The sequence below is a fragment of the Coloeus monedula genome, assembly GCF_965178545.1.
Source record: "Coloeus monedula genome assembly, chromosome: Z".
NCBI lineage: Eukaryota > Metazoa > Chordata > Aves > Passeriformes > Corvidae > Coloeus > Coloeus monedula.
Window position 1 is genome coordinate 74,665,121 of NC_138822.1, and position 15,405 is coordinate 74,680,525.

Consider the following 15,405-nt stretch of genomic DNA (forward strand, 5'->3'; position numbering starts at 1 on the left):
TAATTTTACTGGCTAAGTATCTACCTAGAAATACACTGGTTTTTGTACAGCTATGCTGTAGCTTATTTGATTTTGTAGTGTAGAATTGGGGAGGGAGATCTTCCTAACTATTTGGTGCCTCAGTGTTTGCAATGGAGACTTTGCAAACAAGAGAAATATTTTAACATACTACTCTGTTTCAGAATGACAGTTCTGGGCCTACACAACAGGGTCCATTGTTGATACTATACAAACAGCTGCTGTATTACTCTTATATCCAACTTACAAAGTATCAGGGCAAAACATGCACCTGCTTTGAGAAAAGGGACTTGCATTTGATGGAACGACTATCATGCACATGACAGCAGTGTAGACAAGGCCAATTTTTGCTTTGGCCTTTGCTGTGGGATGAATTCTGCAAGATTGCAAGACAGGGTGGCTCCTCACCCCCACCCGTAGAAAATCAGGTTATTGTGGAATTAGGGATTACTGTGGAGAGAGATACATGGTCACAGTTCACTGCAGTCAGTCTTACCTAGGAGGTTTAGTATCATAGTGGCATTTCACAATATGTGGCACTTGTCTGATACTAATGCAACAGAAAGATTGGTATTTGCCATCTTTAGTGTCAGTAGAAATTATTGTAGATGTTATTCAAAGATTTGAGTTAAAGGTGTTTTACAAAAAATACTTATGCACAGTAATACAATATTGCTAATAAAGAGTTAACCTCTCATTTCCTTGAAGTTATTCGGTTAGAATGTGGAAGGTGAGGCAAGTTGAATATACACTGGGGTGTAAAACTTCTGAATAGAGGGGACCTTGTTTGGGAAGAGGAAGTAAAGAGGATGAGGAAAATAGTATTATAGATGGGGAAGTTTAAAAACAGGTAAGGAGAGACAAAACACTCTGGGTAAGGTCCTGCAAATGACCTTCTGTAGTTGTCTGAAATGTATACCTGCAGAACCTGGAGTAGAACAATTGCCTGCAGTGTGTGCACTGTAAATGGCTCTGGATGGAATGCAGTGACAGACACCTGAACTGGAAGATGAGCGTGGAATAATGTGTTGTTCCTAGAAGATAGAAATTAAGTCAGCTTTATGGGGAAGCACTGTTACTATTATGTTCATCTAGAGAAATAGGTCTTGTATCAATAAAAAATTCTTTTTGATTGAAAATTTCTGATGGGAGATGTGGTATAACAGTAGTACAGCAGAGTACAATTTGAAGCTACCCATAACTTCCTAAATTAAATAATGATTTATTCTGAAAGTGAATTTAAACACTGTAAGAATTGTTATATGGAGTTACGTTGAATTGAATGGTTAGAAACTGGGTCTGCCTTTGTAAGTGTTGGTCTAGAGCTCATTTGCTTTTGGAACTGGAGCTTTTATAAACTAAGGAAAAAATTCTTGACGTGATACTCAGATGTCGTGTGCTAGTTTTGGCTGGGGTGGCGTTAATTTTCTTCATAGTAGCTGATATTAGGCTGTGTTTTGGATTTCTGCTGAAAACAGTGCTGATAATACAGGGATGTGTTCATTAGTGCTGAGCAGTGCTCACACAGTCAAGGCCTTTTCTGCTCCTCAGCCCACCCACCAGTGAGGGGCCTGGTGTTGCACAAGAGGTTGGGAAGGGACACAGCCAGGACAGCTGACCCCAACTGACCAAAGGGACATTCCATACCGTATAGCATCATGCTCAGCAATAAAACTGGGGGGAGAGAAAGGAAGGGGGTGGTGTTCGGAGTGATGGTGTCTGTCTTTCCAAGTAACTATTTTGTGTGATGAAACCTGGCTTTCCTGACATGGCTGAACACCTTCTACTTTTCTGGACATACTGCTCCACCTCACTGTTTTGTGAGGGGCCCAGAACTGGACAAAGGATTCGAGGAATGGCCTCACCAGTGTCTAGTACTGTCGAGGGAAATCACTGTCCCAGTCCTGCTGGCCACACTATTGCTGATACAGGCCAGGCTTCCATTGGCTTTCTTCACCACCTGGGCACACGCTGATGTATGTTCACCCGCTGTGGACCAGCACCCCCAGGTCCTTTTCCACGGGGCAGCTTTCCAGCCATTCTTCCCCAGGTGTGTAGTGTAGCCTGGGGTTGTTATGACCCAAGGACAGGACCGAGCACTTGGCCCTGTTGCACCTCATATGATTTTGGCTTTGGCCCATCAGTCCATCCTGTCTGGATCCTTGCTTTGTTTTGCTTGTGTGTGTGGCTTTTTCCTTGCATATTAAACTGTCTATGTCAACCCACAGGCTTTCTCACTTATAGTCTTCCAAGTTCCCCCCCTGCTTCCAGTGTGGGGGAATGAGCAAGTGGCTGCATTGGGCTGAGTTGCCAGCTGGGGTTAAACCGTGACACGCTGGAACAGGTTGTGCAGAGCAGCCTTGTAGTCTCCATTCTTGCAGATGATCAGAACCTGACTGGATGAAGCCCTGAGAACCTAACTTTGAAATAAGCTGTGTTTTGAGGACTGGGTAAAAACAGATGGCCTCCAAGTCTTTGTTTAAACCTAAGTTACTCTGTGAGTTTTAAGGTCCTCCTAGTTAATAAAGCAAATTGAACCGAGTGTCTTTGGAAGAGAGCTTGGACTCAAAAATGCTAATAAGGGATATTGGAATTTATTTTGAGGAAGAGAAGAATTGATCTACAAAGAAAAGTGGCTGCATCAATGAGTTAGCTTCTTTCTCTGCAGTCCTGCAGTACTTGTTGGTATATTATTAACTCACAGAACACACAGAGTAATTTGTGTAAATTCACCTTTTCCCCACTGTGTTGAGGGATGTGGTGAAGAACATGCGTGTGGTTTGTTACCATAGCTCAGCTGACATACTCTATTTCATTGGTGCTCTAATAATTTGATTATGTGCCTAGATCTTTTGGAGTCTTATTTATCTAGACAAAGATTCAATACTTGATGCGGTGCAGTATGAAAAATTACTGCTTAAGGTAGAGATTATTAAAAGAATTGTAGAGAAGGCGCTGGTAGAGGTGATAGTAGAACTAGAAGAACTACTATCAAGTAGGAGTAACTGCAGTGGAGTTCACGAGGGATTTATAGTATTTATATTAGTATAATATATTTATATATTATAGTATTTATATTAGTGTGGCATGTTGTGTGCTATTTGATGTGAGGAAAACAGTCAGTACACAGGTAACTTCACAAGAATCTGCTCTGAGGAAGCTAGACTGCTGGGAAGGAAAGCAGTTGTCTGGAGCAGAGTGGGTGGCACAGCTGAAACTTCGTATGAAATGACGCATGAGGTTCTTGCCATCTGTAGTTAACGAAAAACTGATAATACTAAGATAGGTGCACAGATGAAGGAAGAGTGGAATAGTGAGTTTGGCAAAATAGTCTGGGAGGAGCTAAGTTCATCTCAGGAAACGTGATGAAGCGCTAATCACCAAACACGGATAAGAGCTCTTATAAGTTAATTGAAGAAGTTGGCACAAGGATATTTTTATGTAAATTAATTACATGAAAATGTCTGCTCATCCTACTGTTAAAGGTTTTCAGTAAGACCATGGAGAGAAGAATGTCACAAATTTAGAGGAGATGTCACCATTAATTTCTGTTATATAATATAACACAACTTTTAGAAAGGAAGAAGCAGTCAGTTCTTTTTTCAGACTTGCACTCTTGCAAACTCAATCACTAGCTCTGCATGATGTTGCAGAAGCAAGGGAAACAGGTTTGCTAAAACAAACGTGGTCACAGAACTGTATTAGCCTTAGAAATCTTAATTATTTGGGCTGTTAATTCTATGCCATTATAAGGAATTTTGCTGCAGAGTTGCACAAGAAATGCAATTGTCTGTACCATAATCTTGGTAATAGTTCTGCTAGTAATGTTCATGATCTCTTCACAATTTTAAATACTGAAAACTATCAAGTATCTTTATTCATACATATTCTGAGAACAAAAGCATTTTCTTTGATAAACTGACTGGTATTGTTACTTTGCAGTCTGTTGTGAGCCCTGTATCTGATTTTGTAACAGTAACAAATACAGTTTCATTAAATTGGAAGCCAAGCTAGTGCTTCTGCGCAAGTCTTCTGCTCCCTTCCCCCCCCCCCCATTTCCCTGTATATATGTAATTTGTATGGGTTCTGACACTCAGCAGACTTATTTTGTAAGCTGCCGTGTTTCTTAACATTTCTGCTATGCTATAGTATGACCCCAAAAGAAAATCCTCACATTGTTTTCTGCTAGATTAATAAATTAAGTTAGTGCATTGAATGGCTTGACAAGTACCAGAATTAGCACCAAGGATGGAATAAGATGGCTTAGCCAGGATTGGTATAGGGGTGAAGGGAAGACTAAGAGTGGGAATAGTGTGAAACAAGGCTTGCTTTGTAGGCAGTATTAGACTGTTGGTGTGTTCAGCTGCAGTCAGTTGTACAGTCTGCTGTCTGTTTACTCAGTTTGATGTCATTTTAGTAGATATATATTATGATAGTTACCTCAGATTTTGTGAATGTTTTACACTTCTATGCTCTTAGTTATATGGATAATGAGGCCTAATTTTATAGTCTGTCATTCACATTTACCATCATAAAACAGTCTTCCTGAATTTTGTGATAGAGTCCAGTTTCTCCTGTTATGTAAACAGAATTTTCCTGTGAACAAAAGGGAGGAGGAGTTGTTGCAAGCAGTGATGGGAGGTACATCAAAGTGGTTTAGGTCTTCACATTTTGCTCTTAGGCTAATAATTGAAAATAACATCAAACATTATTGTAAGTACAACTCAGAACTGAATTAAAATTGGATAGAATGCAAGTAGTCTTTTCAGCAGCCAGGTACCTATGATGGGAAGAAGGTGGAGTGCAGGCATTTAAGTCCATCAGTAGTAAAATTTTCTATGTTTCTGCTGTTAGATTGTTTTGCGGGGGGATTTTGTGTGTTTGTGAGTGTTTTAATTTATTAAAGTAAGTGGGTTCTGCTGTAATTGAATGACAAAACCAGGTTTTCTAAAAATAAGTAATAAAAAATTACTGAACAAAAGGGAGTGGTGGAAATGTCTTTTGTAAAATTAAAAGTATGTAGATATAGTTATTACTGGACAGCAGTGAAGGAAATGTACAAGAAAATCAGAATTATCACTGAATCCCCACTTGATGTCATTGTTCCAGCTAGTGCTATTTTGCCTGTTTCACTTTATTTGCTTAAAAGTCAAAATAACTATTCTGAGCTTCTAATCATAATCCACAGTTCTACATCGTAATAGGACAACATCATGCAGAGTTACACTTCAGTACAGGACAATAATTCTAGTTTCTGTTCAAGTAATTAAACCTTTGAAGCAATCATTTCTTACTTCTGCTGTCAATATCTGCAGATTTGTAGTAAATTGCCTCATATTAGCATCCTACCTGCAAATTTTAGAGAGGCAGATTAGTCTCAGCATGTGCCTGGAAAATTGCCAGAGCAGTTTTTTTGTTCGATATGATTGTCTGCACTTTTGATGCTTTGTATTGTGTCAGTGGACTTCTGCTCAAGCAAGTGAGGCCAGCTCCTCTAATTCTAACCATCTGTTGGAGAAGTCCCAGATCAGATATGTGTATCTTAAGTAAATACAACAGTTCCAAGCTAATTTTCATGAAAGTCTTTAAAATTTCGTTGCTTGAATATGATGTAATGAAAAGCTTCATGCTAGTATAGGTAAATAATAAGCTCTCACAGAAAAGTAGCATTTTTCTTAATTCGACAGGTGCGTCAATTTGTTGAAGAACTACTAAAGCATTTTACCGCTTGCCAGTCTGGAGAATGTAACAGCTTGAGAATACTGCATTATTTTGAATGAAAGAAGGACTTGTGTTCCACTGCTTAGAGAAAACTGAGCACAAATGCCCCCCCGCCCCCCGCCCTTATGAAGTAAATCATCATCTGCATGAAATGTCAGGAACTGTAGAGATAGAACATGGATTAGTGGGTACAAATTGAAAGAGGGGACATGTAGGTTAGATGTTGGGAAGACATTCATTACTCTGAGAGTGGCAAGATGATGAAACAGGTTGCCCAGGGAGGCTGTGGGTGTCCCAACTCTGGCAGCCTTGGCCTTGAATAATCTGGTCTAGTGGGAGCTGGCATGGTGGCTGGGACTAGATGAACTTTAATGTCCCTTCCCATGCCTTAACATTCTGTGATTCTGTTCCATGTGTCTATCCACAGAAATTTAAGAATGATATGGCCTTTTTCATGGAGATGGAAGATGGTTAATAAAAGCCATTAAATAAGAGTGTGCAGACATAGAAGGCTGCTCCAGATCTGTCTGTAGAACAGGCAAAGTATTAATCAAATGTGGGATTTTGAAATGTGTAGGCATCAGCTTTGTAGATTGGACTAATTACTTACTGTCTTCTCCCATACAGCCAGCAGCCAGCTTCGGGTGTAGCCTATTCCCATCCAACCACAGTTGCCAGCTACACTGTCCACCAGGCCCCAGTGGCGGCACACACGGTCACTGCAGCCTATGCCCCAGCTGCAGCCACGGTGGCGGTGGCCAGGCCTGCCCCAGTGGCCGTGGCAGCTGCTGCCACAGCTGCTGCCTATGGCGGGTATCCCACGGCACACACAGCTACGGACTATGGCTACACACAGCGCCAGCAAGAAGCTCCACCACCACCACCTCCTGTCACCACGCAGAATTACCAGGTAGGTTCCTGCTGTGTGATTTTTAAATGGTACTTTAAGAGGAGGAAGTCTGTTTGGAAAGAAAAAAAAAAAAGAAGTGATTTTCTGGAACTACTGCTGTAAAGAAAAGCACTGTCTTGTGTTAGCTTAGATGTTGGCTTGGTGTGCAGTAAACTGGGTCATGGAGCTGATGTAGCTGAAAAGACTGTTCCAGTAAAAATTTTCAGTAGAGGTAGAAACAGTTCCTTTGTCAGATTCCTGGGTGCCACTGGAGTCTAGTACCAAGCCTGTGAGGATAGAAGATTGCCCTAGGAGATAAACTACCCTGTAGGTAGTTTTTGGATATCCTCTTCTGAGGTCCCTACCTAACCTTCTGTGCATACAGGCTTTTGCAAAAGGGCTTTTGCTCTCTGTCCCCTTTCATCTTGAAATACTTTGTTTCTTGTAATAATTTTTCAGTTTTTTAGTCCTGAACTTATCAAGGCATTATCTAGATTCTAATTAGCATTTTGGTTTGTTTAAAAGGACTATATTATTGCTGCGTGTTCTCAGTTCTTCTGTACATCTTCTGCAATTTGTTATATATTATGAGGTCAGTTGTTAGATACATTTGGAAAAAAAGAGAGTCCCCTAAACTAAGTAAAATAACTCCTGTTTACACAGGTTGGATGAAAAAAGATTTTGTTGTTGTATTTCTTGGAATTAAAAGGAATTTTAATACATTAGTATATTTCAGGTCTAGTAGTTCATGCTTTGCTTCCCCTCAGTCAATCAATTCTTTGTGCTTTACCATAAACATGGTGAGGATGAGAGAACGCATGTACATGCAGAAAGCGGCTTCCAGGTCATCCCCTTCTAAGCTTATTAGAGATCTACTGAGTTCTAAAGGTGTCAAATGAGCTACTTGCTTTGCCTTTATAGACTAGTTATGGTTCCCTAATGAACTAGTTGATACACCAAAAAGTAAAGATAGCTTTTAAAGTACCACTTTTATACTCTAAAAAATATAACCAAGAAAAATGTTGTTAATGATGAGATTTTTAAAGCCAATAATAGGTTCATGTTTCTACCCTTGAGAATTGGGCCTTTATTGGGCCTTGTAGAAATTCATGTTTTGTAGAGATCTCTGGTGGGTTTTTTCTTAATATTTTACAGAAATAGAATGTGATACAGTCATTAAAAACTATTGAGAGTAGATGCTTTTCAAAAATAATTTGGTAGAGAAAGTGATTAATCATGAGGATAGTTTGTGTATTAAGTCTGTAAAAGACCACTAGGGCTGTTTCAGTCTTGAAGTACCTGTAAAAGAACATTTAATTCCTGGAATGCATTTATTTGTATATACTGTACATGTAGATGGGGAGTTTTTATTCTGTTAGAGTACACCAGAAGACAATACTTTGTTAATTCGACTCTGCGGATGACTTCTGTTACCCTAGCTGTATACCTACAGGTGGTTTCTCTGTTCTGAATCCTTAGGATTCCTACTCTTATGTTCGATCTACCGCCCCAGCTGTGGCTTATGACAGCAAACAATATTATCAGCAGCCAACTGCGACCGCGGCGGCCGTGGCTGCTGCTGCCCAGCCGCAGCCGTCAGTGGCTGAGTCCTACTACCAGACAGGTGGGTGGCATGATTCAAGCTGCTCTTGATATTCACAATCTGTTGACTACTTTAAGCCTTAAAAATAGTTGTTTTACTATTTCACATTATCCTTTTTTTTGTTGTTTTTGTTAAGTTTTGTCATGTAATCTCTGTCACTATGTAGAAAGGTCTTCTGTGCCTAGAACTTCATCACTTGTGACATTGCCATAAGTAGTTGCCTCTGCAGTTTGGATTGCCACTAAATACACTCAAAACATACTTCTAGGAAAAGTTCCTACTGATTTGTCTACAAACCTTGCTGAAGTAGGGTGAGATAATCAATGTTGTGTTCAGATGATAACTTGGTTAGAAACGCTCTTTTAATTCTCTAGTTACTTCGTGTATATAATTTTTTAATTATTCATATAATGATTGCTACAAAGCATGAATCCTGCCTAGTTTTTTTTTACTTCACTTAGAAATAAGAGGAACGTTTAGCTGTGCTTTGGTTTACAGTATTCTAGTAAAAGTGTTGGATAAGAAGGTTCTTTAAAACTTGTTTAAAATCATGTTAAAAACATGGTAGCACAGTTAAAACTAAATAAATAAATTTGAGGCTTACTACTGTGAGCTGTGGTGTGATTAAATCATTGTGTGGTACATGGTATACAGTGCATACCCATGACAGGAAAGCCACCCAATGTACAACACTGAAAAGCAAAACAAGTGAAACAAAAATCCCGAAACAAACACCCACTTTTTACACATTTGTTCACCAGCATATTGTTAATTTTCCCTTAATTTGGTTTGCACTTAGCTCAGCTAAAACATGTCAATGTTTGTTCACTTGTATTTTCTATCCTTACTAGCTCCGAAAGCAGGATATAGCCAAGGGGCAACTCAGTACACCCAAGCCCAGCAAACACGGCAAGTGACAGCTATAAAACCTGCAACCCCAAGTCCAGCAACAACAACATTTTCCATATATCCGGTGTCCTCAACTGTGCAGCCAGTGGCAGCTGCAGCCACTGTTGTTCCATCCTATACTCAGAGTGCAACGTACAGCACAACAGCAGTAACTTACTCTGGTAAGAATTCTGCATGTTTTGTTGCTGGGATCTTTGCAGTTGCTGCAGAACAGGCTTTCGAGGCTCAGAATTTTAGCAGTTCATGCTCGATTACATCATAGTCTGCTGAGAAGTATCAACCAGTTCAGTCATTACAATGGCAGAATGTTTTGTTATATCTTTAAAAGAGGTTTGATGTCTTATGTGTTTGTTCTGTTACATGTGAGAGTATACAGAGTGCTGGCATTGCTACATGAACCGTGACTTATTTTAAGGTCAAAAGGAATAAACAGGGGATATAAAACATAAGGAAATGCATCCACACAGATGTTACTCTAGGAAAACAGGAAGGGTTACAGTTGTGTCTCTGTGCAGTTACAGAGACAGGAAGGAACAGTTCAGTATAAATCTTTTAAGTTTGGGTTGTTCTGACCCAAAATGGAATGAGAATGTGTGCTGAAAAGATTCTTGTTCAACCATTAGGAATCCAAAACATAGTTAAAGACGAAAATATGGTAACTTCATAGCCATAGATGGTAATTAACTGGTATGTTATAGCTGCCCTGAACATTTTGTTTTCTTTTGTTTCCTGCTTAAAAAGGGCTTTTAATACTTCTTTGAGAGAGAGCCTAATTTCCTTGATTTATTCAACTACAAATCAAGGACTGTGTAGCCAGGTGTTAGTGACCAAAGCATCTTCTCTGTACCAAAACAACTTAAATCACTGAAATAGGATGTAATAGCACTGGACATTCTGTCTTTTATCTTCATTTTTTTACCCTTCCTCTGCATATTGTCAGTCCTTGCCATTAGGAAACTTGAACAGCAAATCTGGTTGTGGAAGATTGCTTAGTTCATGGGGCCTTTGCTAAATCTTTCACTGAAATTCTTGTTCCATCGTACCCAGTCTTGCCAGATGTACCAGGAAATTTCATATGTTCTTTAGGGATGCTTTGATGTATCTAACATAACTGTGTATCTGCAAAGATGTGTCTAAAATTGAATATATTCCAACATGATTGGTGGCTGTATATTTGTCTACTGTGAAACATGAAGCCAAATTCAAGACTGCCTGACAAGATCTCAGTAAATTACTTATATCTTGCCTTGCCCCTCGACTGTTATGCAACATGATTTGAATTAGTGTGTTATGTAATTGATACATTATATATGGTGATGTAACATTTGTTTTTATTTTAATTTTTCAGGTACCTCCTATTCTGGCTATGAAGCTGCAGTGTATTCAGCTGCATCGTCCTATTACCAACAGCAGCAGCAGCAGCAACAGAAACAGGCAGCAGCAGCTGCTGCTGCTGCTGCTGCAACAGCTGCATGGACAGGGACCACCTTTACTAAAAAGGCACCATTCCAAAATAAGCAACTGAAACCAAAACAGCCTCCCAAACCGCCCCAGATCCACTACTGTGACGTTTGCAAGATCAGCTGTGCTGGACCACAGGTATCTGTATTATGTATTCTTTTACTATACTTTATTCTACTGTACTTTATTAATAATTTCTTCAGCTAAAAAAACTGACCCTCTTAAGAGTCACAGGATTGTAGAATGGTCTGGGTTGGAAAGGACCTTGAAGATCATCTAGTTCCAAGCTGTGTGCTGTAGGCAGGGACACCTTCCAACAGACCAGGTTGCTTAGAGCCCCATCCAGCCTGACCTTGAGCGGTTCCAGGGATGGGGCGTCCACAGCTTCTGTGGGCAACCTGTGCCAGTGCCTCACCACCCTCACAGTAAAGGATTTCTTCTTAATACCTAAACCTACTCTTTTAGTTTGAGCCCATTCCCTCTTGTCCTGTCACTGCAGGCTTTTATAAAAAGTCTCTCTGCATCTTTCTTGTAGCCTTCCTTTAGGTACTGGAAGGTCCCAGTTAGGTCACCCCAAAGCCTTTTCTCTTCCAGGCTGAACCAACAAAACTATCGTAGCCTTTCCTCATAGGAGGGGTGCTCCAACCCTCTAATCAAGAGTATTTGTTAAAGACCTGAGTCTATACTTCTACTAAAGGCATAATTAAATGAAAAGGTGTACTATCATAGAGAGGTCCTTTTGGAAGGCATAAAAATACATCCCCTGAGCTTGTACAGAGAAGCTTCATGTGACTTCAGAATTATTTGAACCTTTGAATTCTATTTGTTTCTTTAACATAGGAAACTTCTTAGAAAATACTGTTTTGAAAGCTGTGGAAGTACATAAATTTTGTGAATGGTAAACCTGAAAATGTGTTCTTTGTTGTGTTCGAGCTTCCCCGTTTAGTGTCACAGTGGGTACAAGTGGCTAGAAAGTAGATACAAAGTCATGCAGAGTGTTTGTCAGTCTGGCTAAACAGTTCTTTTTCTTTAGGTAAACTTGCCATTATTTCCTACCCTGTCTGCTCTAGATTGCCAGTATTAATATAGAAGCTTATATCAACACCTGCATTTCTTTTTCAGTACAGCTTTATTTGTGCACTACCTTCTTTTAAGTTGATTTTCCTGCTTCTCTGGATACACTTACAGTTTGAAGGAAGCTCAAAATCAAGAACAAGTGAATGCAATGCAAGAAACTGCAATTTCCTGATCATGTCAGGTTTTCAGTGGTGATATCTGTTGACCACTACTTGATTGGGGAATTGAGAAGCTAGAGGAGAAAAACCTATATTATTTTACCTAAGTGTGGAATCCAGGTGCTGGAGGAGAAAATTTTCTGGTCTTAGATGTGGCCTATTAATCCCTTAGAGCATCTCATACAGCAGAAATGTTCAGTGTAGGAGGTATTTCTTAGGTAAAATGCGTGTTTTATGCTATGTTCTATATTACATATATTCACGTGAATGATGAACCAGCAGTACAAAGCTTACTCTGTCTGTTTTGTTTATTTAAACAGACTTATAAAGAACACTTAGAAGGCCAGAAACACAAAAAGAAAGAAGCAGCATTAAAAGCTTCCCAGAACACCAATAACAACAGTACTTCTGCTCGTGGAACTCAGAATCAGTTGCGCTGTGAGCTTTGTGATGTGTCTTGTACTGGGGCAGATGCTTATGCTGCCCATATCCGTGGAGCCAAGCATCAGAAAGTAAGAGTTTTCTTTTGTTCTTAGCATGCAAGTCAGTATATACACTTCTCCACATTATTTTTTCTCATTTTAAGGAAGGAGAAAATATTCAGGCACAATATAATTTAAATTGTTTTATTTGAAGATGTTTAGTTCTTTTCCTTTCAATCTTGTTTTTAGGCTTGCTATTAGAAAGGCCTTGTTGAAAGAAAGGGGGGAAATCTTGCTATGGCATCAGTGAAAAGAGGATATATTGGGATATCATGCAAATCATAGGAAGAAGGTGTGGAGTAAGATGAGGAAATGGTACCACATGTGGTACCATGCTTGTGCTCCCCTAACTTCTTTCAAGACTTTTCTTGAGATCCATCTTACTTGTCTGGCTGGAACAGAAAATATTTCAGTGCACTCTGAAATGCTGTAAGCTGAGCCAGTGCAAAGAATAGGAGTGTTAGGCATCGTTCCTTGGTAGTTCTTGCAAAGAAAACTGTCCTGTGGAAGGAAGGAACAATGTCCTGTAGTAGACTTTATAATGAGTATGTTTGGAAGACATATGGTACACGTTTTTATTACTGTGTGGGTGCTCTTATGTGGGCATTCTGTAAAAAAAAACTCTGAAATGCTGTGACCTGTGGTTAAAATTTTACCATACAATAGTAAATACAGTGATAGGTAGAATATGTGTTTAGATATTACATATTTTCCTCATAACGCTGGAAAGATTAATATCATTAACAAATACAGTATTAATACTCTGCTTTTATAGCTCTTTGCATCTCAGAACATAGGCATCAGTAACATTGTTCCTATTAAAATAAATAAATCTGACAACATACTTAAAATAATTCTCCCCCAAGAGCAAAAATTAAAATTTAGACAGACTTGTCTAGTGTTCTTCCTTAAATAAATTGAGCCATTACTGTTTTGGGTTGTGCTGAATAACTCTATAGGTATATGGAGTACAGTATATGTTACCCTTTTATATTTGGATATAGCTTTCTCTTTGTGATAGTCACAAACCACTGCTGTTTCAGCTTCTTACCAGTGTGAGAATGATATCTCAAAGGACTCTCTTTATTGCTGTGGTAACTAAAGAACTGTGCATTCTACTGGAAAAAAGTAACTTTGAAGAGTTGCTTGAGCTTCAGTTTATAGTATTGTGTGACATTAATATGTCTGTATTCTGATAGGGAGCATAAAAAATAAGAACAAAAGCCTAAGAAATTAATTTGGACAGGTGTATGCATATCATGATTGTGTACATATTCACGTTTAAGGCATGTCTCACAGATTTGTATGGGGTTTTTTACTGCTATTTTCAAAACTCAGGCTTTAGTTTTGATTTTGCGTATTTTTTTCCTGTGGGCTACTTGCGTTGCTTTTTTCAGGTGGTGGTCAGCAGTCACCAAAAAGAAGTGTTATTCTATGACAGACATGTTGTGGAAAGGCCTCTGCTTATTACTTCTAAGAATAAGCATGTACCTCTTTACTTTCTATGAAATGCCTCTTGAATCCTCCTTCACTATTTCTGTACATTAGAAAAAAGGAAAATTTTTGCCTGAGGAATCCGTTCACCTTGGCTAAATAACTTCGAAGTTCTTTCAATATGAAGACTCTTCAAATGTAGCAATCAAAAGACACAGTGTTGTTGAATCTGAATTAAATAACTCTTAGTTACATACATTGTTTGGACCAAAATAGTTCAGTGTACTGGGCTTTCATATGGAGACTAAAATGTGACTGGGCAACAAAACAGACACATTGAAACAGTGGGAGCAAACTCTTTTCTTGAATTATCCTGGCTTACAAGCTTTACTGTGTTTCTGTTCTTATCTAAACAGCTGTGGGAGTAAGTCCCTGAATTTCTAATGGAAGTAAGCAATGTGAGATAACTATTAACTATTTCCTTGTTACAGATGACAGTAGTTTTTACATGTCTATCTTACCTTTTTTTCTTCCCCAAGACCACTTTTGTAAAAAAAAAAAAAAAGCTAACTTTTAATTTATGTTGCGTTTTTTCAGGTATATTTATGTTAGCGATAGGTTATTTTTATAGTTAACCTCAGGGAGATCATGTTACAAATTTGTCTTCCTACTTACAGGTAGTAAAGTTGCACACAAAACTTGGCAAACCCATTCCTTCGACTGAACCAAATGTGGTTACCCAAGCTACTTCCTCAACATCCACATCTGCTTCCAAACCAACTGCCTCTGCTTCAAATATAGCAACCACCAGCAGTACAGTGAACTCCTCTGTTGCATCCTCTGCAGTGAAAATTCTTACTCCCACGGCAAACACACCACTTAACACTGCGTCCAACAACAAAACATCTTCAACTGCTGCTAATATAGCTGTAAAGAAAATATCTACACCGAAAATAAACTTTGTTGGCAAGTACAGAAGTCAGTCTTTATTTTGAAACCTAACCTCTTCCATAAATTCTTCTTAAGAATTAGTGCAGCAGATACAAAATGTATTTAGTTAACTCTGTGCATGAGTAACTCCACTGTGTTTAAGGGAATTACTGATAGGTGGTAATGTCTATTAAAGTTTTGCTTCAGAATTTATGGTGTTTCCTACCCAGTTGTTTCCATCACCTGGCCTCTCTTGAATGCTTTTCCCACCTTCATAAGAAGCCTCCTACATTTGGTTTCTTATGTAGTAGCTGCTGGAGTATTGCAGTTTTTAGTCCTAATTTCAGTTCATGGCCTGGGCTGTTAATGCACCTGCAATAGATTGGCAGTTGGTGGTGGGCATCTGAAAGATCCTTTTTACAGTGGAAAACTAACCATGGAAACTTGAACTGAACAGAGCAGAGATGGGAAACAGCTGTTCCACAGTAAGCTATCCTCTCCTCAAGGAGAGACCTATACAGTTGCAACACTAAGGGTATACTGCCTTGACCAGTACAAACATTAAAAGGTTTTGAAGTACTTTTTTTGGATACATTTACAAAATGACAAAAAAGGAGATTACTAAAATATATATTCTGAGTTGTTCCCATTCAGTCCTGTGTCTTGAAAAAGCAGGAAAACAAGTAACCAAAACGGTAATTTTATAAAGTGAAAGTTTTTCTT

The 15,405-nt window shown here is 38.9% G+C and overlaps 1 protein-coding gene across 1 annotated transcript in view; it reads left to right on the forward strand.

Moving 5' to 3' along the window:
• ZFR (zinc finger RNA binding protein) overlaps positions 1-15,405 on the forward strand; it is a 46,838-nt gene that overhangs the window by 11,774 nt on the left and 19,659 nt on the right. Inside the window, exons 3-8 of the mRNA XM_082302003.1 lie at positions 6,367-6,649; positions 8,108-8,252; positions 9,083-9,301; positions 10,489-10,739; positions 12,157-12,348; positions 14,430-14,718. Of these exons, the coding sequence (XP_082158129.1) occupies positions 6,367-6,649; positions 8,108-8,252; positions 9,083-9,301; positions 10,489-10,739; positions 12,157-12,348; positions 14,430-14,718 (1,379 nt within the window). The remainder of the gene's footprint in view (positions 1-6,366; positions 6,650-8,107; positions 8,253-9,082; positions 9,302-10,488; positions 10,740-12,156; positions 12,349-14,429; positions 14,719-15,405) is intronic.